A 24,665-nucleotide genomic window follows, 5' to 3' on the forward strand; every position below is an offset into this window, starting at 1 on the left:
TTGCTTTTAATTATAAGATTTACAACATCTAAATATTTAATGTTGTTGAGAAAAACATCTACTACTTAAGCTCTATAGTTCCATATTCCCTTTCTATTTATTTAACACTTCAGGGCACTTGCTGTTCATGAGAAGATAGATGGGGAGTGACGAGAGATTTTTCTGGTAGCATGGTGAAAATGAGAAACACTTTTCAGGTTTAGGGTGGAGAAAGTTTCTCTACTGAAAAGCCATTTTCTGGGCTATGGGATGCAAGATGAAGCAGCAAATACAATGAGCCCCAGTGAGACCAATTTCAAAACCTCAAGTAACCTCTCTACTCTGCTTTACACTTTTCCCATCCAAAAAAGAAAGAAACGTGATTTTCAGCAACTTTTAAGGAGGCATTTTTACCATCAAAGACTAGTTTGTAGCAGCCCCATGTCACCTGCCCAAGCTGAGTTTCCTCGGGAGCAAGAACCCTGGAGATTTAACGGGAGTTGGGTATAAGAAGGCTCTTTTGGGCTGTACTCTAACTCCTGGATTTCTCTGAGGCTGAGATGGTATTTCCTAGTGTTGATAGAACATACTGGAAACAAGCCCACAGAAATACTAAATGGAGAAAAGCTAGATGGAGAAATACCTTCAGAAACTTAATATTCTCTTAATGCAACTTTGTCTTTCCCAGGCAATCTATTTCTTTGAAAATGGAAAAAAATACCGAGAGTCCCCTCAATGTTTTATCAAGTATTTGTGAGAAACTTTCCTCTTGCTAATTATGATGTGGGGAGGGGCAGGAACATTTACATGACAAGATATCACTGTTTTTAAAAGATCCAATCCCTAACCCTCCCTCCCATCTTTCACATTCATCCTGGGAAGTACTTATCCAGGCAATGGAAATCTTAACTGGTTTATTTTTTTCAGTAAAATAAGCAGTACAAATGTATTTGGGGATGAGATCTTTAAAAAAAACTGTTTATTAACACATAACCCACCTATCATAAACTTCAATAGTTCTATCTAATCAGGAAGACTTGTGTAAGCAGTGCCACAATCAGTTTTAGAACATTTTCCTCTACGCATTGTTATTAGCTCCACATCTCTGCTCCACCTCCCTGTCATTCCAACAAGAAACCCTGAATCCAGTTACTGCCTCTAGAGATTTACCTCTCCTGGATTTCATATGCAGCAAAACATACAGAGACAGCAGCAACAACAAAACTAACAACCATAAAAAAAGTAAAATAGAGAACAAACCTCAAATGAAAAACTAAATATCTTATTGGCAAGTAAGTTATTATCAAAAAAGCACCACTAACTCTATACGCTGTTTTGATGTCTTTCTGTCCTCACTGTCCTGCACCTCTCCCTGTCTCGTTCAGGTCTCCCTTCTCCTTCTGTCTTCTAACTTCAGCTCCCCCTCCACCCCTCCTCCTTTTTCTTGTTCTTCTCTCTGACTCTCTCTGTTATTCGCGCGCGCACACACACACTATGGAGGGCAAACCTCAACAGTAAAAACATATTCCCTTCCTAAGAGAATCTCTGGGGTCAAATATTGGAATGCAAAAATACCCCTATTTGCGATATAATAATACCTCTCTTACATTCCAGAAAATGTTACATTTAAGGTTCTATAGAACTAATCCAGGAAAATAGTTTCAGGTATTCATTCAGATTCAATGTCTGCACCAAATCTGGATTCCATGAGAATTTTACATCGTGTTCTGAATTTTCCCCTTTCATCCAGGCTTCTGCTATAGAATCTTTGCTCAAAAGGATCGCTGAGGGGATCCAGACACCCTTCAGCTCCTCTAGTCTCAGGACAAAAGGGGCAGGTTTTTGTGGAAGGAATTAGTAGCACATCCCTTTCCTCATTCTACTCCTGGTGCTTCGTCTTACTCTCTTGCTGCAGTAAAATAGAGCGCAATTGCCATCCCTTTGCAATCTAATAAGACTGTAGGCACGAAACAGTACTCTCAAACCAAAACCAGGCTCACGGCCATAGACTCAATTCCGACTCAACATCCTTGTAGGACAGGGTAGAACTGGCCCTGTGAGTTTCCAAGACTATAACTCTTAAAGAAGACCAGAAGACCTCATCTTTCTCCCTTGGAGAGGCTGCTAGTTTTGAACTGCTGGCCTTATAATTAGGGAAGAATCTCTGCAAAAGAGAAAGCAGAAGATGAACTGGTGGGCGAGCCAGTATCGGATCCAAAGGTTCTTGAATCCCCTGTTGTGATTTTTGAAATTTAGGCAAACAGAATCAGTTGGATGTTTGTAAGCAGGAATTACTAAGATTGAATATTATGTCCAGAAAGCTAAAATTAGCAACACTATATGTTCAATTCTTCTCATGGCAGCTATGGACTTTGAGTACAGGATATAAATTTGGATACTTTTCACACAGATTCCAAATATATTCTAGTCAGTGGTTAGCCACTTTATGGGCCCTGATGGCATTTTTTTTCAGTCTGGTTGTCTGATGAGCAGCAGTATGCATTTGTTCAAAGTGAAATACTCATCTTATCACCAGGACCCCATTGATCTATCTGCTACCATTGCATTCCCAGGGCAAAGCATCTGTGCAACTTTGCAGGGTCACCTGCAGCAGCTTTGTGGCTTGAGTTTGTTCTTGTTCCTCTTCTGGGGCCTCATCCCTCCAGTTCAGCATCCTGGGTCAGCGCTGTTTGCTATCCTACTGCTGCCTCCTCTACATGTCTGGTTGTACAAAATATCCTTCTGGAATGGATATTCTAGTTCTAATTTTGCTTTCAGAACCTAGCCCCTGGCCTGTTGCTTCCTGTCAACTGGAATTCACCAGTGTCTGTTTTTTTCATTATTGCTTTGCAGTGATGATTTGCGCTTTCTTTTTTTTCCTGTTTCTTTTTTTAAACATTTCATTAGGGGCTCATACAACTGTTATCACAATCCATACACACATCAATTGTGTAAAGTGCATTTGTACATCATTCTCTCTCCATTTAAACCCCCGACATTAGGTCCTCATTTTTCCTCTCCCTCCTTGCTCCCCACTCCCTCATGAGCCCTTGATAGTTTATAAATTGGTATTTTGTCATATCTTGCCCTGTCCAACATCTCCCTTCACCCACTTTTCGGTTGTCTGTCCCCCAGGGAGGAGGTCACATATAGTTCCTTGTAATCGGTTCCCTCTTTCCTACCCACTCTCCCTCTACCCTCCCTGTTTCGCACTCACACCACTGGTCCTGTAGGGCTCATCCACCCTGGATTCCCTGTATTTTCAGTTCCTATCTGTACCAGTGTATATCCTCTGGTCTAGCCAGACTTGCAAGGTCGAATTCGAGTCATGATAGTGGGAGCGGGGAGGAAACATTCAGGAACTAGAGGAAAGTTGTATTTCTCATGGTTGTTACATCGCACCCTGACTGGCTCATCTCCTCCCAGAGACCCCTCTGCAAGGGGATCTCCAGTGGCCTACTTTGGATCTCCACTCCGCACTCCCCCCATCATTCACTATGGTGAGATGTTTTGTTCAGATGATGCCTTATACCTGATCCCTTCGACACCTCATGGTTGCATAGGCTGGTGTGCTTCTTCCATGTGGGCTTTGTTGCTTCTGAACTTGATGGCCGCATGATTACCTTCAGGCCTTTAAGACCCCAGATGCTATACTTTCAACAACATGAGATTCAGCCTCAATTCTGCCAAGATCTATCAGGTTAAAGATTATTGCTATCCCCTCACCCAGCTTACTTGCCTTCTTCACTTCTTAATTGGTACACAGGCTTTTATTTTAAGCACACTTTTCTTCCTGGATTATATTACAAACTCAAAAGGTGCCTGGCTCAGATTATATTAAGGCCTTTCTTTCTGGAAGATGCCTCTTCTTGAAATGGAAAACAGCATTCAGGTATCTTAAGAATCAGCATCCTACGTAATGTAATTTATAAAATAATGTGTATGTTTACCCATGTTCTCACCCAACATCTTTTGTTTCACTTATTGCTTTGTGTGCATTTACTAAGTTCATTAAAAATTCACATCAATTCTAAATTAATGAGCCATCTTGGCAGAAGGTCTCCATTTTTAGTATTAATGAGAAAGAAAATTTCTTTGATTCTGTTGGAAGGTTCTGTGAGGGTGGTGAGAGACACATGCCAGCCATGCCTAAAATCAGAATCTTGGATTTGATGAAAAAATATAAATTTGCTCACTACCAATTAGTAAGGAATTACAAATAAACCTGGGTTTACCCTAGCTTATTGGGTAATCTGACAATGGGATATGGGCAGGCTATAGTTTCTATTCTCATTTTGTTAAATAAGAAATCGTGTTTTTAACATTGTGAAGAAATTTGCTTCTATTATTTTTTATTTCCTTGAGTGCTTGATGTAGGAGAGAATATGTTCCTCACACTAGGGTAACTGCAAGCGGCTCATACGGAGTCTCCACACAGACTCAGCCTTCATTGGGTAATTTCTGACTGTTGACTGGCAAAATAAAAAGATTTGCCCTTCCTTCGGGTAATAATCTGGTGCTTAACTGTGTTAGTCTGTGATATTTTCCTTTGAAAAGTGAGATAGCCTTTTTACTAACTGTATCGATACACTCTCCTCATTTTATCAGACAAAAACAAAAAACCAAACACTTTTTGAGAAGCTAGCCAATATTTAACATAACTTGCTGTGTGCCTTCCCATTGAATAAAGTCTAGCCCATCCCAAGTCTAACAGCTAGAGTAGCACTGCCCCATGAGATGTAAAAGTATGTGCTTTCTACGAGAGTGTTCTGCAGATTGTCTGGTCTTTTTATCCTGTGCCCAGTGATTAAAGCGCTTGGCTGCTAAGTGACAGGTTTAGCACTTTGAACCCACCAGCCACTCGATGGAGGAGAGATAGTGACAGCCTCCTACTGTAAAGATTTCAGTCTTGGAAATCCTTTGGGCTAGCTCTGTTCTGTCTATTAAGTCAATGAGTTGATGTTGACTCCACGGCACTGGGTTTGGTTTCTGTTTTCGCCTGTACAGCAGCTTCTGGTGAGTAGAAAGCAGCTGACTATTTAGTGAGCTTAAAACCATGGTGCCACCAGAGCACCTTCCATGAGATTACAGTGCAGGAATCCCAGAGGGCAGTGCAGCGTTCCTCTGGTCAGTTTTTAACGATGAGTGAGGGTTCACTTCATGGCAGGAAACAGCAACAACACATCTTTTACAGGAACAGATTGCCCTTTTTTGGTTTATTTTTTCCTTTGCTGGAGCAGTTGGTGGGTATAAGCCTTTTTTGTTAGCCACCTGCTTTAACCATTGTGTAATATAAATACATAAGCTCCCAAATCAAGCATATGCAATCCTAAACTACTCTTTTTTAAAACATCATTTTTGCCCCTGTTGATGCTTCAGGTAGTATGTACTCTGTAAGAATATTAGGATGGGTGGAAATATTAGGAATGTGAAAGTTATCCCTTTACTGATCATTGATTGGAATATGCAAGGCCTTAACCAAGACCTTTTGCCACATTCAGGTTAAGAGAAGGTGAATTTGAAGGTGAAGTTGACGAAACCTTGAGACACTGTAGAGGATCTATAATGATTTTATATTGATCCATTTGTACAAAACACCTTGTGTGTGGACAAACTACATGCAAATCATTTATGCTGGCATCAAACAATCCCCACATATGCCTGCTTTAAAATGCATTTAAATTCAGAAATTCAGATGAATCCTTTTCAGGCCAAGGTATAAATAATAAATGTGTATTTATTTGGATTTCTTGATGGTGGGGAAAAAACTGTGTAGACAATAGACTTATTTATTTCTGAAGAGAATTTATGCCAAAAGAAAATCTCCTGGGGCACTAAGAAGAACAGGATTGCAAAAAGCACTCTAGTAAATTATAAGTCTGGGGATAAACTATGACGATAATAATTGCTAAAGTAAAACCATATAAAACTTGCGTGTACTTTATGTTATGATTTTCTAACTTTTTATTATCTAGTTTATTACTGTCACAGAATAGCTACTCTGGGAGATTAATTGGAGCATCTGAGTGCATTAAATCTTTTCGTTCATGTATAATTAAATGCATTGTATTGAATTGTGCTTTTCACTACAATAATATGTAGTAATAGTATTATTTGGTTAGTGCTAACTATGTTAATGCTATTAGAACTATCATTATTTTACAGATGAGGAATTAGAAACCCCAAAGAGTGAGATTACTCACCTGCATTTATAGGAGGGGGTACCCCAAAAAACTGTATGCTCATTTGATTTTTGATATAAGGGGCTCGTGCATTTGGGTTCATTTCACCAGGTCAGACTGTTGATCAAGCTTTCTATTTAGAGGTTCTGAAAAGATTGTGTAACAGTGTGCCACAAAAAAAGTCTTGATTTGTGTCAGAGGGGTGGATCTGGTCTTGCCACCATGACAATGCACCTGCTTTTGCAGCCATCTAAATGTGCCAGGCTTGGACAAAAAATAGCATGCCTCTCTCGCCCCACACACCTTATGGACCTGATTTTGCTCCGTGCAACTTTGTTTTGTTTCCATGAATGAAGATGAACATGAAAGGACAGCAATTTGACAACAAAGAAAAGGTGAAGGGAAAAAAACGAGGGAGGTGCTGTCAGCCATCCAAACAGATGAGTTTGAAAAGTGTTTCCAAGAATGGAATCTCAGATTTGACAAATATATGAAGTATAATAAAGAGTGCTTTGAAGGTGATAAGGTTGTTTTGAAAAAAATTCCATTTTAGGTGGGTACCCCTTGTACACTGCTACATGAAAGAGCTGGAATTTTAATACTAGCCTAATAGAACCTGGGCTTTTAACTACCACATGTGTGGGCTTTTAATGTTATATGGTGCATGACATATGGAAGATAAATCAGGACAATGTAAGTGATGTTAATTGTTTCTTTTATTTCTATAAAACACTTGATATTTTGACATAGAATAATTGTCAATACAGGTACTCTCTAAATTACAACATATTCAAGTTACAATGAGCAGCACTTATAACTGTTTGGTTTGTGTATACCTAATCATTAGTAATATGTACTGCATAAAATGATAAATCACGTCAGTTTATATGTAATGCTTCCAACCCCCACAGATAAATAAACATCAGATTTATAACAGCACTGATAAGAAAATACAATAGTAGGGAAAACTTAAAAGAAACAAAGAAGTACTGACCTTAAAAAAAATCATTTTATTGGGGGCTTGTAAAATTCTTATCACAATCCATACATCCATCCATTGTGTGTCAAGCACATTTGGACATTTGTTGCCATCATCATTCTCAAAACATTTACTTTCTACATGAGCCCTTAATATTAGCTCCTCATTTTCCCCTCTTCCTCCCCACTACCCCGTCCCTCGTTAACCCTTCATAATTCATAAATTATTTTTCTTTAGTCATATCTTACACTGTCCAACATCTCCCTTCACCCACTTTTCTGTTGTCCATCCCCCAGGGAGGAGGTTATTTGTAGATCCTTGTAATCGGTTCCCCCTTTCTACCTTCCTCCAGGTATAGCCACTCTCACCACTGGTTCTGAAGGGATCATCTGTCATGGATTCCCTGTGTTTCCATTTCCTATCTGTACCAATGTACATCCTCTGCTCTAGCCAGATTTGTAAAGTAGAATTGGGATCATGATAGTTGGGGGGAGGAAGCATTTAGGAACTAGACTGAGGAAAGTTGTATGTTTCATCATTGCTACACTGGATCCTGACTGTCTTGTCTCCTCCCTGCAACCCTTCTGTAAGGGGCTATCAAGTTGCCTACAGATGGACTTTGGGTCCCCACTCTGCACCCACCCTCATTCACAATGATATTAATTTTTGTTCTTTAATGCCTGATACCTGATCCCTTCGACACCTCGTGATCACACAGGCTGGTGTGCTTCATCCATGTGGGCTTTGTTGCTTCTGAGCTAGATGGCTCCTTGTTTATCTTCAAGCTTTTAAGATCCCAGACACTATATCTTTTTATAGCTGGGAATCATCAGCTTTCTTCACCACATTTGCTTATGCATACAGTTGTCTTCAGTGTTCATATCGGGAAGGTAGGTACCCACTGATAGGATTTTTTGTACTGATTTTTATCAGGACCAATTTTCACCAGGAAACCTGCTGTAACTCAGGAACTAACTGTGTATTTTCTCTTTGTGTACTATTACACATTTACATTAAATTAGTAACAATTAAACAGCAAAAAATAGATGTATTTTTTAGTACATCAAGGCAACATTTTATCTGAAACATTTGTAGATATCATGCTATGCGATTTTCATGTTCTTACAAGCATCTGTTTACATAAAAGTGTTTGTATCCAGGCAAGTGGAATTGAAATGTCATATCTGAGTAGTCCTAACCAAATTTCTCATTCGTGAGAAGAACTTTCACATTTTCTCAGTGTACAGAGTGTGTAAGACACTGTGTTTGTGATATAGCTATCTCTACCTCTACTTCTATCTCTACCTCTACCTCTATATCGTCTCTTTCTCTCTCTCTCTCTCCCTCTCTCTCTATTTAGCTCTACCTCTCACTCTCTCTATTTAGATGATAGATAGGTAGATGATAGATAAATGATAGATAGATGTGTACCCCCCCCCCATAAAAATGATGCCCATTTGATTTTTGGTATGAGGGGATAGTGCATTTGGAGTGCGTTTCACCAGGTCAGACTGTTGATCAGCTTTCTATTTAGAAGTTCTGAAAAGATTGTGTGACAAAAAAAGGCCTGATTCATGGCAGACAGGGTCCATTTTTGTCACCATGACAATGCACCTGCTCATGGAGCCATCTCAATGTGTCATTTTTTTTGCATAAAACAGCTTGCCTCTGGCCCCATGCACCTCACTCACCTGTCCTTGCCCTGTGGGGCTTCTTTGTCTTTCTGTGAATGGAGAGGGACTTGAAAGGACAAAGATTTAATGACATAGAAGAACTCAATAAAAATTTGAGGTAGGTGCTGTCAGCCATCTAAGCAGATGAGTTTGATAAATGTGTCCAAGAATGGAGTCGCAGATTTGACAAATGTATTAAGTGTAGTGGAGAGTACTTTGAAGGTTTTGTAAAAAAAAATACATTTATTTGGGGAAAAATCTGGTTTGTGGAGACCCTCCTGATTTATACATGTATATATTCCCTTATTTGATATTGACATGAGCACCTACAGTTTCCTAGTGTAGAGTACAAGTCTAAAGCATAAGTTAAGTAACTGCCTCAACAAATATCGGAAATAAACATCAGGACAGTTAATTAATTCTGGATTTCTCTAAATCAATTATTTTTTATTTTATGCTCTTTTCATTCCACTGCTTTCAAAGCTCATCTAAGGGTTCCATAAAGATTAAATGATATAACGTGTATAATATTTCTGCTTCATTAAAGGTGCTCAAGGATTAAAAAGAAGGTACACTTATTTTTAATTTTCCTGATACTACATCTTAGAAGAAAACTGTTTGAAATGTAGTACTTTCTGAAATTAAAGTTCTAACTGGTAGAAAGCCTATAAGGGAAAGTCATATGATGTATTATAAAATTGAAATGCAATTAGAATCCTTAATTATCATCCTATCTACTATTGTCTATTGTTTTTACTTTCCTGAGTTTTTATGTCAGCATCTTCTTATTTGGAATATTGATATATGTCCAGATCCAAGTTGAGCTGATATGATTGAATGAAAGTGGGCGGAGTTCATTTTAATTCAAGTTGATTCCTAAGGTGCCTTTCTGGAACTCAATAGCTCCAAGGAGCACCATTTGAAAACAATATCTTTAGAAATGCTTTTTCTTTTGCATTTGAAGGTACTAAGGGTCACCAGAGCCAAATGATTTTCTGCAGTTGGTGCGGCTAGTGAATAGTGGGCTGTGATTAAAAGGGCCCTTATGTTATCTCCCCAAGTCTTGCCGTGGTAGGCATGTGAGAGCTGGGCAATGAGTGGGGAACACAGGAGAGTACTTTGAATTACAGTATTGGTAAAGAATGTTGATTTTTTCCCCTGGAAAGAAGTACAGCTAGAATACTCCTTAGAATAAAAAATGGTGAGATTTCGTGTTAGTTTGGACACATTATCAAGTCAAGATAGAAGAGTCCCTGGGGAAGGGCACAATGCTTGGTAGAGGATCGCAGAAAAGAGGGCGCAATACTTGGTGAAGTATAGGAGACAGATTGACGTAATGGCTGCAACAGAGGCCTCAAGCATAACAACAGTTAGGGGGTGCCACAGCGCTCGGCAGTGTTGTCTGCAGCACGTAGCACCACAGTGAGTTGGAGCTCATCCTAGGGCACTTAAAACAAGTTCTTGTCCTGGAGTCTAGACTGCATCAGAGTGTCTACAATAAAGCGCTGGTTGGTATTTTACTATAGGATTTGAAAATATTGATTTTTATAAACCGATTGCCACTGGGTAAATTTCAACCCACATTGACCCTTTATTGCAGAGGCAAACTTCCCCATAGAATTTCCAAGGCTGTCACCTTTATGGGAGCAAATAGTCTGGTCTTGTCTCTGGTGAAGTTGCTGGAAAGTTCAAACTACAGACCTTTAGGTTATCAGTTAAGCACTTACGGATCCTAATTATTCCTCTACATCAGTATTTCCCAAAGCGGAAGGCAATATCCCCTGGAGGGCACTGGGGTATTCCAAGAGGGCTGCAAAAGCAGATACCTACACTTTATCCCCAATCATGGACTGAAGTTTCTAATTGTCAGGGGCACTGAGTTTTGTTTTTGTTTCTCTGAAAAGGGAATGGTAAATCAAATGAGATTAGGAACTTATGCCACACGTAGTCCTGGGTCACCCCTTTGAAGTTGTGGTACACGTTTTTCCTTTTGGGAGGTATGAAAACCAGGACTGATGAACCCATAGAGTCAACAGCTGGAATAAGGGTTCTGGGGGGAGGAGGACACAGAGGAGATGGCAGGGTGAGGGGTGATGACATCACAAGGTCCGTATAGAAAAAGAATGTTTGGAAACTGATTGTGGTGGCAAAGGTACACTTCTGCTGGACATGATTGAAATAGGGAATGATTTAATACATGTATTCAGTCCAATTAATAAAAACAAATAAAATAAGCTACCAAAACTGGAAGGAAAAAGAATTTTAATCTTTAGGATGGTGGGAGATTCGCTAAACTGTCATGATACAGTACAGTTTGCCATCATTGGGACCCTTTTTCTAACTTCATAGGCTTTGAGATAGAATCCTGGTGGGTGCAAAAGATTAAAGCTATTTTTATACCTCTATTGATTGACCTGAAGCCTTGGTGGCATAGTGGTTATGTGTTGGGCTGTCAACCAAAAGATCAGCAATTCAAACGACCAGCCACTCCTCTGGAGAAAGATGAGGCTGTCTACTCTCATATAGAGCAGGGAGGGAAGAGCTGATGCCAGGGGCAATGAATGTACAAATGTGCTTTACACAATGGATGGATGGATGGATTGTGATGAGTTGTATGAGCCCCCAATAAAATGATTTTTTTTTTTGCATTTTATTTATTTATTTTTTCTTTTTTAACATTTTATTAGGGGCTCATACAACTGTTATCCCAATCCATACACACATCAATTGTGTAAAGCGCATTTGTACATCGTTTCTCAAAACATTTTCTCTCCATTTAAACCCCCGACATTAGGTCCTCATTTTTCCCCTCCCTCCCCGCTCCCCCCTCCCGCATGAGCCCTTGATAGTTTATAAATGGGTATTTTGTCATATCTTGCCCTGTCCGACGTCTCCCTTCATCCACTTTTTGGTTGTCTGTGATTTTTTTAAAGAGAGTTCTAGTCTCAGAAACCCACAGGGAAGTTGTACCTTGTCCTGTAGGGGCGCTGTGAGTCAACTTTGATTTGATATCTGTGAGAATAAGGACTGATAGAACTGTCATTCTCCTGATCCTGTTATTTCATAAAATAGCAATCCATATCAAAACAAACAAGTAACTCATTGCTATCAAGTCAGCGCTGACTAGAAAATATCCCCCCGTGGTTTTCAAAGACTAACTGTTTGCAGAAGTAGAAAGCCCAGGCTCTCGCTCTCAGGTGCTGGTGGTTTCAAACTGCCAACCACGTGGATCGTAGTCTAACTCATATCTACACCGCCGCCAAGGAGGGCTCCAAGGAGAGTCAAAATGGGAAAGACTATAAGAAATATGATTGTCTCTCTTTGCTAGATTATGAGCACATAAATAGCCTGAGGTACAAGCTTCTGGTGTTTTGTTTACTTACATAACTGCAGATAATTGCACATCACAAACTTGATGTAGTACACGTTACACTCGCATAGTTATTTGATTTCAACATGAATTAGCACTGAATATGCATTTATGTATTAGAAATATATACATGATTCTTCATGTCATGTGAGCCATAATAAATGTACTAATAATTTGACAATAGTTTTCTTGAAATCATCAATGGCTGAACAGTTGAAGACACTCAGCATCATCAATAAGTTAAAGATATGTTTTGATGCTAGAATTTCTCTTCAATTAGAATGCATCAACTATTATCTGTGCATCTTACTAGCTGTATTTTTGTATATGAGATAATATAGCATTGGAGTTGATAAAATGATTAACTAGATATGTAAAAAGATAGGATCATAAAATAATATGGTGATGCCCATACAGATGTAGGAACAAAAGATATTGGAAGGCATTCTTACTATAAGTACAGAAGCAATGTGTAAATAAATTATGTCTTATAACCTACATGATTTGTGTCTGAAAGTTTTTGTATAATGAAATAATAATTGAAAGGATACATATAAAACATGATAAAGTATAATATGAAGTAACAGTACAAACGCAACTTGTCTCGGGAGGTCTGGGAAAAAGTACCTCTCAGTACTACCATTTCAGCGATGACAGCCAAAAGAGCTGGTGGCACTACAGCATCAGGGACTAACTTGAGCAGCAATGGAGTCTTAGACTTTTTTGAGAAATTTTACTAGAGGGGTAAATATTTGGTTAATCTGATGACGTAAGTAGGTATCAGTTAAGAATAATTTTACTCTTAATTATATATTAAGGAAACTATATTGTATGTGTGTTGCATGTTGATAATTTCCATACAAGTAGCACATATATATTATTTCCTGTATTACAAATATGTCTAGATGAATAGTGTGTGTTTCCAAGGTGATGGGGAGAGCATCATCGGGAAGGACTCGGCCGTTCGGTCTGATGGTGGTGATGGTGGGAGGGACGAGTCTTACAGGAGAAAATAGGAGGTTCACATGTCCAAATCTGGAGTAGAGCAAGTAGGAATCCATGGTGTGGGGCACCTTTTGAACAGTTCATGAGACCGTATTAAAAAATATCCCAAAGTAGGTGGCTGCTATTTTTAATTTGGCAAAATGGAAACATTGTTTTACTAAAATCCCTCTATAAAGAATACTGTCTTTGTGTGTATATATATATATATAAAACCTTGGACACTTTGCTTAAAGAAGGAGCTATAACTCCAAACTTTTACAAGTAACAAATGATAGTCACCTAAAGATAGTAAGGCCAATGAATTGAGGTCCCTTTATTCTGCTGAGCTCCACAGCGAGCTGGCCGGGTGAGCTGAAAATTCTCTCTGAATGACTAAACTACTCTGTGTCATCGAGGTGAAAGGAACTTGAAATTGCCTGGGAAATTCCAGGTAGTAGAATACAAGAAAATTAGGGAAAGGAATGTGAGAAGAAACAAAAGGTAATGAAGAAGAGAAGGCCTTTCAGAAAATAGAATGAGAATTCTTTTTGACATATATACAAGGGGGTTATCAATGTAAACCCTTTGAATAGCTTAGATTTATTTTATTTTTTATTTTAAAAGTTTTATTGGCATCTAATTCACATATCATACAATTTAATCATTTAATCATATTAAGAAGAGCTGTGCCATCATCACCACAATCATTTTAGAACTTTCTATTCCTTATTGTTCTCATTGTTACTACTAGCTCCCCATTTCCTCCCAGCCTCTTCCGCCATACCCCCTAGAAACCATCAATCCAGTCACTCTCTCCTGTCTGTCGATTTATCTATCCTGCATTTCATATACAGAAACACGTACACACAAAACAAAAAAAACACAACAATAACAAAGGAAAAAGGAAAAAGCCCCAATCAAAAAGAAAGCAGAAAATATTAAAAACTGGAAAAAATTAAAATGAGACTACTGGAAGATCAAATGATAGAGTGTTGAATTTGACCGTACCTGCATCTGAATGCACTTTGCGTACTGGCTAGGCTACTCACACCACTGGTCTGCTAAGGTCAGGGGGATTCACCAGAGGCTTATCCACCTTCACGTAAAAAAAAAAACAACAAAACAAACTGAACCAACTTTAAAATGGGTCAAAAGAGAAGTGATAAGCTATGGCATTTTAGCTTACCAAAGTCTACCATGATGACTTTACAATACTCTTTGCCTGATTCACGTCCCTGAGCTATAGTCAGAGGGAATTCACCTGAGGATTACTCCATGTGTGGACCCTTCAAATGCATTTTGGGCCTACACTGTCATCCATAGTCTTCTGCAAACCACGTCTTCAGAATTTAAATTCTGATACCATATTCTCAGATTGGGATTTTTTAAAATTTGCAACGCTTGGATCACATAAGTTGGTGCTCTTCTTTACTGTGGCCTTAGAGCAGTGTTTGGAACCTGTGGGTCACGACCCCTTTGGGGTCAAACAACCCTTTCACAGGGGTCACCAGATTCATAACAGTAGCAAAATTACAGTTATGAAGTAGCAATGAAAATAATTGTATGGTTGGGGGTCCCCACCACATGAGGCACTGTGTCACAGGGTCACAGCACTAGGACAGTTGAGAACCACTGCCTTAGAGGATGTCTCACTAAAATGGCTGTTTGTTTGAAGAAAAGCCTGTAAGACCCCAGATGTTATTCTTTCTGATAGCCATGCACCATCTAGATTCATTGCCACCCTTTGCTACCACACCCCGATCATCAGTAATCTCTTATGAGGTCTAGCATCAAGCAAGGCCATGTTATAAGAACTAATTGTTCTTAGTTTGGAGCAGGAACTAAGTGCAAGCCCCCAATTCATTCATATATGTATGGGATATAGAGATAGATATAGATATAGATGATATAGATATTGATAGAGATAGATATCCTTAGAGACATCATTGCTATTTTATGTTAGAGAATATTATCAATATTCCCCCTAGGACATGAGGTAATTCTTTTGATAATGACATTCACTTAGCCAGTGGTATAGAATTTTTTTGTGTGTGTGCCATGTCACTGCACCATTATACACTGGGGCGCTTTATTGAGCTTGCTGAGAGATGGAGATACATGCACAAATGGCTGTGGACAGGAGCGGCAGCAGACAGGCCAGAGGTCAGGTCGTCTAGCAGGGCAGGGCCGGAGGGTCCAGGACACAGAGTGGTGCAGTGACTAGTGGCCTTGCTGGCCCACCATCTGTGACAGGGCTTGGAAGCTCATCACTGTGCCCATGGCGACAAGAATGATGAAGATGACGATTCCCAGGAGGCCAAGGACTGTAGAGAAGAAGTTCAGGTACTTGGCAGTGGATGCGTGGCTCTGGGCCCCAATCATGTCACCCACCATCTTCTGGTCCCTAGACTTCACGGAGTAGGCATAGGCCACGAAGCCCAGGCAGCAGCAGTTGAGGAAGAGCGTGTTGAAGAGGGACCAGACAACATGGTCGGGCACCTGGGGTTCACTCTGGATGTTGATCACGGTGGACTGCATGGGGGCGGCGTGGTATGGGGCCCGCAGCCCACCCATCTTGACCTCCTCTTGAGCCATCTCCTGGCTGAGGACACACAGACCTGCAGAATGGGAGAGCCAATGGTATAGAATTTAAAACACTCTTGGGATAAAGAAACTATACAAGTATAGGTCAACTATGGGCCTCATTGCATGAACTGTTGACTTGTATAGATTAAACTCTTAAGTGACTGAACCATGGCTGTTGATAATAGGACAAACATTTCAATCATATTAATTCACCATGGCAGAACCACACCTACCAGATTAATGCATGTCATAAAAGCAAGGAAGGCATTAGAACTCATTCTGGACCTCAAGGAAAGAGATATGAGCCAAAGAGCAATGACTGCCAGTCCCATACCCTTCAATAGCAATCATCTTTGATTTTAAAAGAAGTCAATACAATTCCTAAGTAATTTAGTGTGAATAGATCTTTTGAAGTATTTTCATATTTGGGGGGGTTTATGTCCACAATTAATCAATCCAAGGACCAAATTACCATACCCAGAAGCCAGGCCACAAGGGGTCATATGATGCTGTTTCGCATTTTGGGAGGTTGGTTTTCCATCACATGAAATGAGGTGAGGTACCCGATTATGACCTGACTTGAGTTATGACTCCAGAACATAATTGAGAGGGTGGAGGGGAAGGGATCCTAACCATAACTACTCTCAGAGAGGGTGACCCTGGACAAAATAAACAGTTTGAAGACTAAGACTTGCACATTTAAGAGAAATAGTGCAAACTGCTCAGAGTTCAACTATAAACGTGTATGGAGGAAGGCGCCGTTTGGAGTAGAGAGGTGCCGAGGCAGATACAGGACAGATGACCTTGAAGTGATAGTTTCACTGGGGTTAAGGGGTGCACACGGGCCAGAAAGGAATGGGAATCGTTTGGAGGAAGGGAAAGAATCTCATGACTGGTGTGCTGGGTGAACAAAGACCTGTAATCTGCTACAGGAAGCTCTAGGGACCATAATGCTTCGTGGGACTGGATACTGACACACTGCTAGCCAAGGTATCTCAGAAAGGATACGGAGCTTTGGGACCTCTATTCCAGTCTCTATAACAAGTTTACATATACTTAATGATCTTTCGGAACCCTGGTGGGGTAGTGGTTACAGGTTGGGCTACTAGCCACAAGGTCTACAGTTCAAAACTACCTCTGTGGTAGAAAGATGAGGCTATCTACTCCTGCAAAGAGTTACAATTTCAGAAACTCGCAGGGGCAGTTCTCCTGCATCTTACAGGGCCGCGATGAACAAGCATCGACTTGATGGCAGTGAGCTTGGTCGTTTCTTGGGTTTCGGCCAATGTGCACATGACGATTAGGAGCCTGAGCCTTAGAATCAAGTCATCCGGATTTTAAGACGACTCTATGCTTCACCGTTTAGTTCTCAAAAAGATGATCTGTTTGGGAGATCTTACAGAAGCGAGGAATAACATTATCTGGCGCCTGAAGTGTAATTTTGAAGATAAAATGAGACAATCTGTGCGAAGTACTTTGCATCCCTGTCACCAAAGAAACAATAGAAAAAGTCCGCCATGTGATTGTTTTATTATGAAACCAGTGACAAGAAGAAAGTGCCACAAGTGGCATGTTTGAGTCTAAGTTCTGGATCGCTTGCTTCTTTCATTCTTGTATGAAGCTGTTTCTTTTCTCTGTTCTCCAGGATCAGTGAATATGCAATTTGAATTAAGGAAGAAATTTCATAATTGTCCTTTTTAAAGTCAAGGCATTCTTTTGTAGAATGTAAGTGACAAATGATAATTCCTAAGAAAACATTTCCTTTAAGCAACACCAAATACTTTAATGCAATCCAAATTAGACTCTATCTAGTGCCACACTAATTCTCTATTAAAAACTGATTAAAATTTTTATGTTTCCCCTAAATTTTACTTTCATGTCTAAACCTGGGGTTGAATATTTAGGGTTATACAAAGTCACACTTGAAATTCCCTAGTGACTTTATCTAGAGTTTCTTGTTTTATGTTTAACAATTAATAATTTTAATTAAAAGATAATAATTAGGCTCCAATTCATTTCACATTGTGGTACCGAGACAATCATTTGCCTGAAGCTCAGTAGTTAAAGAAGATAGTCTCAATGAAATACCTTTTACATGTCAGATTAAATAATGTAAACTGTGTAATCCTTTAAACAAACTTTTGCATTATTTCAAGTATATTCGACTTCAGTTAAGTGTCTCACATTATTTTGATATACTCCCCATTAGTGTAGCTCTGTGGCTATCTTAAGTGGAGCTACTACTGGAGTAGCATTCACTTTGAAACTATTCATTTCACTTTGCATTCAAGATGCTTTTAACACTTTTAATCATTTGCAACGTTTTTGGTACTCTTCCTGCTATTTTGCCTCCAGCTCTACATGGGTAACATTTCAGGGAATTGTGCATGACCTTTGTTAGAAAACATGAGAAAAATAATTGGACATAGCTTTATTTTGATGCTAAGTATAAACATTAGAACCCTACAGCCCCATTCAAAAGCAAATGATTAGATAATGCATTTCTTATCAAGATAAGACCCACCCTCAACTATGTATTGGGAACTCACATTTAAGGAACATATCAAGATTAAATTACTAAAAATACACTTGTTGAGGCATTTGTGATTTTTTTGTGATGGCCACAATATCTGGACACATACAAACAGTGGAGCTTAATTCAATATGACAAACTGAATGGTATAGTATATACCATATACACATACAAACAGAGGAGCTTAATTCAATATGACAAACTGAATGGTATAGTATTGCTTTTGAAAAGAAAACCTGGATATTTTGGCAGACACTCCCCAGCTATTATTCACCAAAATGAGATTCAATAGTCCAGTGTCTTTTCAATGAGCTCTGAATGAGAGCTGACTGGCAAAGACAGCTCATTGTTACTCATTGTTACTCAGTGTCTATTCTCCCTACTTATAGTCAGTATGGAAACCCCACACTATAAATAGATTCATGAATGTTCAGCCTGAGACTACAGTCACAACTTCCTTTTCAAAAAGGCAACTGTTTGCTATGTTCTTGCCAAAGAACAGAGCAGAAGTCAGGTGTACAACCTCTGCTAGGCCCCTTGAATAGAAGTAACCCTTGCCGTCTACTTTGCTTTTCCTCTTCCCTTGGAGTGGAATTTCCAAGTGACAATGGGCTGCTTTCTTCATCAACACAGACAAGTGTAACCTCCCAGGGAAGGTTCAATCTAAATGCAAGGAGTAACTTGGACTCTGATTTAGATTTCAGAGAAGAGCCTTCCCCCACCATCCCTGTTTTTCTAGCGTCTACAGTTATTTTCTGAGAGGAGACTAGCTCTGCTCCTGTTGAAGCCGCATTTACACAAGCAAATGAAGAAACAGAACCGTTCCTATTGAGTTGATTTGGGGGGTGCATGGGAACCCAACGTGTATCAAAATAGAAGTGTATTCAATAGGTTTGTTAAGATATGCTGTTAGATGCCTCTGCGTCAGCCCTCGCTCATTTGGACCCTACCTCCAATGGAATAAAACAAAGCCTGGTACTGCATCGCCCTCATCGTTGCTGCTATCCTTGAGCCAGAGTTGTACCCATTGTGTCCTTCCATCTCACTGGGATTCTTCCTCCTTTTCCCTGGCCCTCTACTTTCCCAAGCATAACAAAATGAAACAATGACTGTCCTGCAAAGTCCTCAGGATAGTTGCTTTGTTGGAGACCATGGTTGTAGTCATTGTTTAAATCCATCTCACTAAGATACTTCCACTTTTTCATTTAAGCTCTACTTTACCAAGCATGAGAAGCCTCTCTGTAGTACCTTAGGTAGTTCGTTTATTGTGCCAACCTGGCCGATAAACACATGGGGGGTTAATTGAAGGGTCAAGGGATAAATGACTCAGTGAGCCTCTCCTTTCTAGTTCTCGGGTCTCTTGCTTTTTCATGGTCGAACCAGGGTGCAGCTGCCTTTGCCAGTTCCCTGCTTCAGCTGGCAAGGCTCACTTCCTGAAAGACATCCCTTAGGATAAACTGCATGGACCTACCCTCATGCAGCCCTGGATGTTGGAACAGCTGTGTGGAGACCCCTGCCAGCTCTGAGATGCTTACATGCTCACTGATTCATCCACTTAACCTGTATATAAAACTCTCTCTTACACGTATGAGTTTCTGTGGATTGTTTCTCTAAAGTACTAGAGTACTTCATACAGTACCTGGGATGAAGTATCTGGCTTTATTTAAATAATATATTATTAAGTAAAATATATTATTAAACTTAATTTTTAATGTAGCAACAGAAGATCTTCAACTTAACGTTTGGTTCCCATTCTCTCTTCATTGGACATTTTCTTTTGAACATGGCAGTCTAGCATGTGCCTGTGTCATGGGGCATTTAGGTAAACATGCACTGGTTCTCTGTTGCCTTCTTTCTGAGTACATAATTAGAAAATGTTATCAGCCTATGACCACTGTCATGTAAATTCCATGGCTGATGTTACTTTTACATATGACTCAGAGACACCTTCTGCAGAGTATCTGCCGCAGCCACCACGTTCTGTTAGTGACCACATGGTGAACAACTTGCTGAAGGCAGAAGATGGTAAGGGGCTAGATTTTTATATTTCTGAGTGAAGGAGAGGTGTTTGAATGTCACTAAGTTCTGTTCAGGACTTTTCCTAGAATGGAAATGGATTCCTGGTGTGCTAAGGCACTGAGACAAGTGGATTACCTGATACAATGGTTGAAATATTAGAGCTTAATAAGTATTTTCAAGAAAACAGCTTCATTCTTTCCAGGATAACAAAGCAATCGTGATATGAGTGTTTAGGAGAGTTTAAGAACTACAGAAAACCCTCCATAGAAAACCTCTCAGCTTTGCAAATGTTAACATGGAGAGCATTTCAACTAGCTCATCGACTACAGCCACCCATCTCCCCTTACCTATGCTTCTCTCCCATGAATCCCAACACTCTGTGTCCCCTTTAGAACTCTCACCCTAAATCAGGACTAACAATGCAAATTAATTTAATATAATACATCGTATACTTTTGTTGGTTTTACTAGCACTTGAAACATGCTGGTATAAATTTATCATCCTGAGATTTTGTGTTGGAAGGAAAAAAACCATAATATGCCATGTATATACCTTTCCTGTAGTTCAGGCTCCACGATGAGAGCTGCTCGTTTGAAGGCTAATTGGAAAAGAAAATGAAAGAGGACGCATCTTAAAATGGCAAAACCTGTTTTCATAGACATTAGCTCCTTGGTTCAACTCCTGAGTGCCAATTTGGATAATTTGATGTAAAACCTATATAATAATTGTTTCCCATTTTAATGGACTCCTGTGCATCATCTTCTGTGGCCTTGTCACAATTTGGCTATCGAGTGACAACTAATGACCGGCTGGAACTCTGCTTAGGAAATAACAGGGAGGCCAGTGTCCAGAATCCTCTGATCCAACTGCCCCAGCATTTTGCTCAAATGTGCTGGCCCCAGAATTAACAAGCAGCTTGCATCCCAGCAGGATCTAAAGAGGAAAGAGATATTTACGCTCCCCCATGGGTATAGTTCATTCAGTCAAGTGCTACTTCTCTTCCCCAAACGGAAAATTGGACACTAAAAAGCCCTTTTGAGCAAAAAACCCTACTTAATGATAGAAAATACTCTTACAGAAATGAGGAGTGAATTCTACATTGAAAACTCCGAACTCACTGTCCTCCTCTCAACACCCACTCATAGAGACTCAATAGGGCAGAGAACTGCCTATTTGAGTTTCTGAGGTTCATCCATCGTTGTCACAGCAACCATATCTTTTCCCTGGGGAGTGGCTGGGGGTTTGAGTTGCTGACTTTGGGATTAGCAGCCCAATGCAAAACCCACTGTGCCACCAGAGCTCCTTTTTATATTGGAAGGCACTGCTATTAAAGAGATTTGAGTTGTGAATGCTATCAAGGAAAGCATGGACAACACCTTCTTTTCTGTTGCTTGAATGGGGACTCTAGTGGGAAATGTGAGGCATCTCTAATCAGATCAACACACATTAGCATGGGTCATGCATTTGACCCATATGAAATCAATTGAAGATTTATTTTGGTTCAGTCAATTGAGATCTAGTCATGTTACTAAATCATTACATCAAACTGACAAATATTTGTTTATTTTGATCCTTTGTGAATGACTGTTAATTTATTTGGAAGGAGGAGACTCAAAAAGGTAAAATTTTATTAATAGTATTAATATGAGCTTTTCAGACATATTTTGAATCCTGGATATTGTACAATGAAATTCTAGCTGTAATATAAAAGACACTGGTTGTGGAATCAGAATTATTTAAGTATGAATCACATTGATGAAGCCACTTTTAAAATTGTGTGTGTGTTAGGTTAAGGATTACAGAGAAGACTGTCAGTTTTACATTCAACATTAAGGCACGTTTCGGCTCATCCACTGTAGTGTCCTTAAAGTGCCTCACTTGTACTACTTTCTCTCTGTATTTTCTGTTTTCACTCCCCTTTCTTTCCTAGCCTTCTGAACTTTACCCTTGGGTATTTGCTGCCTCTTAAAAATCTTAAATGACTGATCCAAATGAGGATCAAATATGATAGTGGGACAAGAGGAAAGTGAAAGGAAATAAATGAAAGAACTAGGGGGCAAAAGACATTTTTAGAGGTATAAATATAAGCGTATATATATAAATATATTAATATATTGATAGGGATATTCCTATGTACATATATTTATATTATAAGTATCAAGGTAGCAGGCAGACATTGGGCCTCTACTCAAGTCCTTTCTCAATGCAAGAACACTTTGTTCTAATAACCTGGCATTCTGTGATGCTCACCTTCCCGACAGGATCGCTGAAGTCAAAATGGGTGCATAAGCAAATGTGGGGAAGAGAGCTGATGGTGTCTGGCTATTAGAAGATACAGCATCTGGGGTCTTAAAGTTTTGAAGTTTAACAAGAGACCATCTAGCATGGAAACAACAGAGTCCAAATGTAAGAAGCACACCAGCCTCTGTGATCATGAGGTGTTGACAGGACCATATATGAGGCATTAAAAGCCCCAAACAAATAATCATATTCTTGGGAATGAAAGATATCAGAGTGGAGACCCAAAGCCTATCTATAGACAATTGGACATCCCCTCACAGAAAGGACACAAGGAAGGGACTAGTCACTCAGGGTGCAGTATAGCACCAATGAAACACACAACATTCCTCTAGTTTTTTAATGCCCCCCCCCCTCCCACTATCATGGCTCCAGTTCTACCTTACAAATCATACTAGACCAGAGTATGTACACTGGTACAGATAAGAGTTCTTGACACACAGTATCCAGGACAGGTAACCCCCTCAGGAATAATAATTGGAGTAGCAATACAATGAGAGTGGGGGAAGGTAGAGGTAGAAATGGGGAACCAATCACAATGGTTGGTGTATACTACCTCCCCCAACCCCATGGGACAAACAATAGAAACATGTGTGAAGGGAGACAGTGGATGGTGTAAGATATGGAAATAATAATAATTTAAAATTTGTCAAGAGATTATGGTGGTGGGAGGTTGGGGGAGGAAGGGAAAAGAGAGGAGCTGATACCAAGGGCTCAAGTAGAAAGAAAATATTTTGAAAATGATGATGGCAACAAATATACAAATATGCTTGATACATTGATGTATGGATTGTTATAAAAAATGTAAGATCCCCCAAAAAATGATTTCAAAAATTTGATTATTCTAACTTGGGTTCAATTCCAGAACTGCAGGGTGACCAAGGATCAATGTCTTGGTGGTCTCACCAGTATCTATTTGACCAGTAAGCTAGGTCTCTTTTATGATTCTGACTTGGGTTGCAAACTTCCTCCATTCCATCCAGGCTTCTAATGGGATCCCTTACAGAGCATTTGGTAAGGGTAGCCTGACACCACCTAGATTTTGTTTTTGTTTTTGGTCTTGGGGTTGTAGAGGCTGATTTTTGTGGGGGACATTAGTCTATTGGACTAATAATTTCTGTGCTTATTTCAGTTTTCAATGTTTTTCTTCCTTCTGGACAGGATGAGATGAATACTTGTATTTTAGATGGAATTCACAGAGTTTTTGTTTGTTAGTTTGTTTTTTAAGACCCCAGGCCTTACTCATCAAAGTAGAACATAGGACATTATTTCTGTGGACTGTATTATGCCAATTGACCTTAGTATCATCTGAGACCACAGACCAAATGCTCCAAAGCAAGGATTTATTCCTTTAAGGTATTTGGTTATATCTAGCAGTGTGTTAGTCTGAGTGAACTAAAGAAGCAATCCACAGAAACTCATATGTATAAGAGAGAGTTGTCTATAAAGGGTAAGCGTATATTAAGAAAGCATCCTAACCCAGTGCTGTCCAAGCCCATAAGTCCAACATTAACCCATATGACCCACATTGATCTACAAAGTCCTCCTCAATCTCACAAAACACATGCAATGATGCCAACTGCAGGAGGAAAGCCAAATCAGTGAGCATGTAAGCATCTCAGTGCTGGCAGGGGTCTCCACATGGCTGCTTCAGTACCCAGGGTTGCATCAGGGTAGGTCCATGTGGCTTCTCCTCAGAGATGTCTCACAGGAAGTGAGCCTTGCCAGCTGAAGCAGAGAACTGGCTAAGGCAGCTGCACCGTGGTCTGACCATCAAAAAACAAGAGACCTGAGACCTAGAAAGGCAAGGCTCAACGAGCCATTTATCTCTTCGCCCTTCAATTAATTTCACATGTGTTTATTGGCCAGATTTGGCACAATAAACCTTAATGATCTCAAGCAGTTTTTATAACTTTTCCACCTTTATGTTATAGCACATTCATGGATGTATTGAAGCAAAGGTAAATACACAAATACAAGTATCCTCTGTCAAGCCTACATATAAATATTGGATTATATACTCCCATTTCCCCTCCCACACCTGTTAAGTCTGCACATGTAT

General features: G+C 39.7%; 2 protein-coding genes across 4 annotated transcripts in view; one reads left to right on the plus strand and one right to left on the minus strand.

Annotated features, from left to right (window-relative positions):
* KHDRBS2 (KH RNA binding domain containing, signal transduction associated 2) overlaps positions 1-24,665 on the plus strand; it is a 696,574-nt gene that overhangs the window by 308,574 nt on the left and 363,335 nt on the right. The window lies entirely within an intron of this gene.
* On the minus strand, positions 15,260-15,786 carry LOC123522248 (interferon-induced transmembrane protein 1-like). The gene has a single exon (XM_045294879.1). It carries the CDS (start codon positions 15,760-15,762, stop codon positions 15,388-15,390), a length of 375 nt encoding a protein of 124 aa, XP_045150814.1. The 5' UTR covers positions 15,763-15,786; the 3' UTR covers positions 15,260-15,387.

This window comes from Echinops telfairi, unplaced genomic scaffold (assembly GCF_000313985.2).
Source record: "Echinops telfairi isolate 266 unplaced genomic scaffold, ASM31398v2 ScPeMD7_3533;HRSCAF=4204_1, whole genome shotgun sequence".
In the NCBI taxonomy this organism is placed as follows: domain Eukaryota; kingdom Metazoa; phylum Chordata; class Mammalia; order Afrosoricida; family Tenrecidae; genus Echinops; species Echinops telfairi.

Coding starts and splice junctions, on each gene's coding strand:
- LOC123522248 (XM_045294879.1), bottom strand. CDS start 15,762: ATGGCTCAAGAGGAGGTCAAGATGGGTGGGCTGCGGGCCCCATACCAC.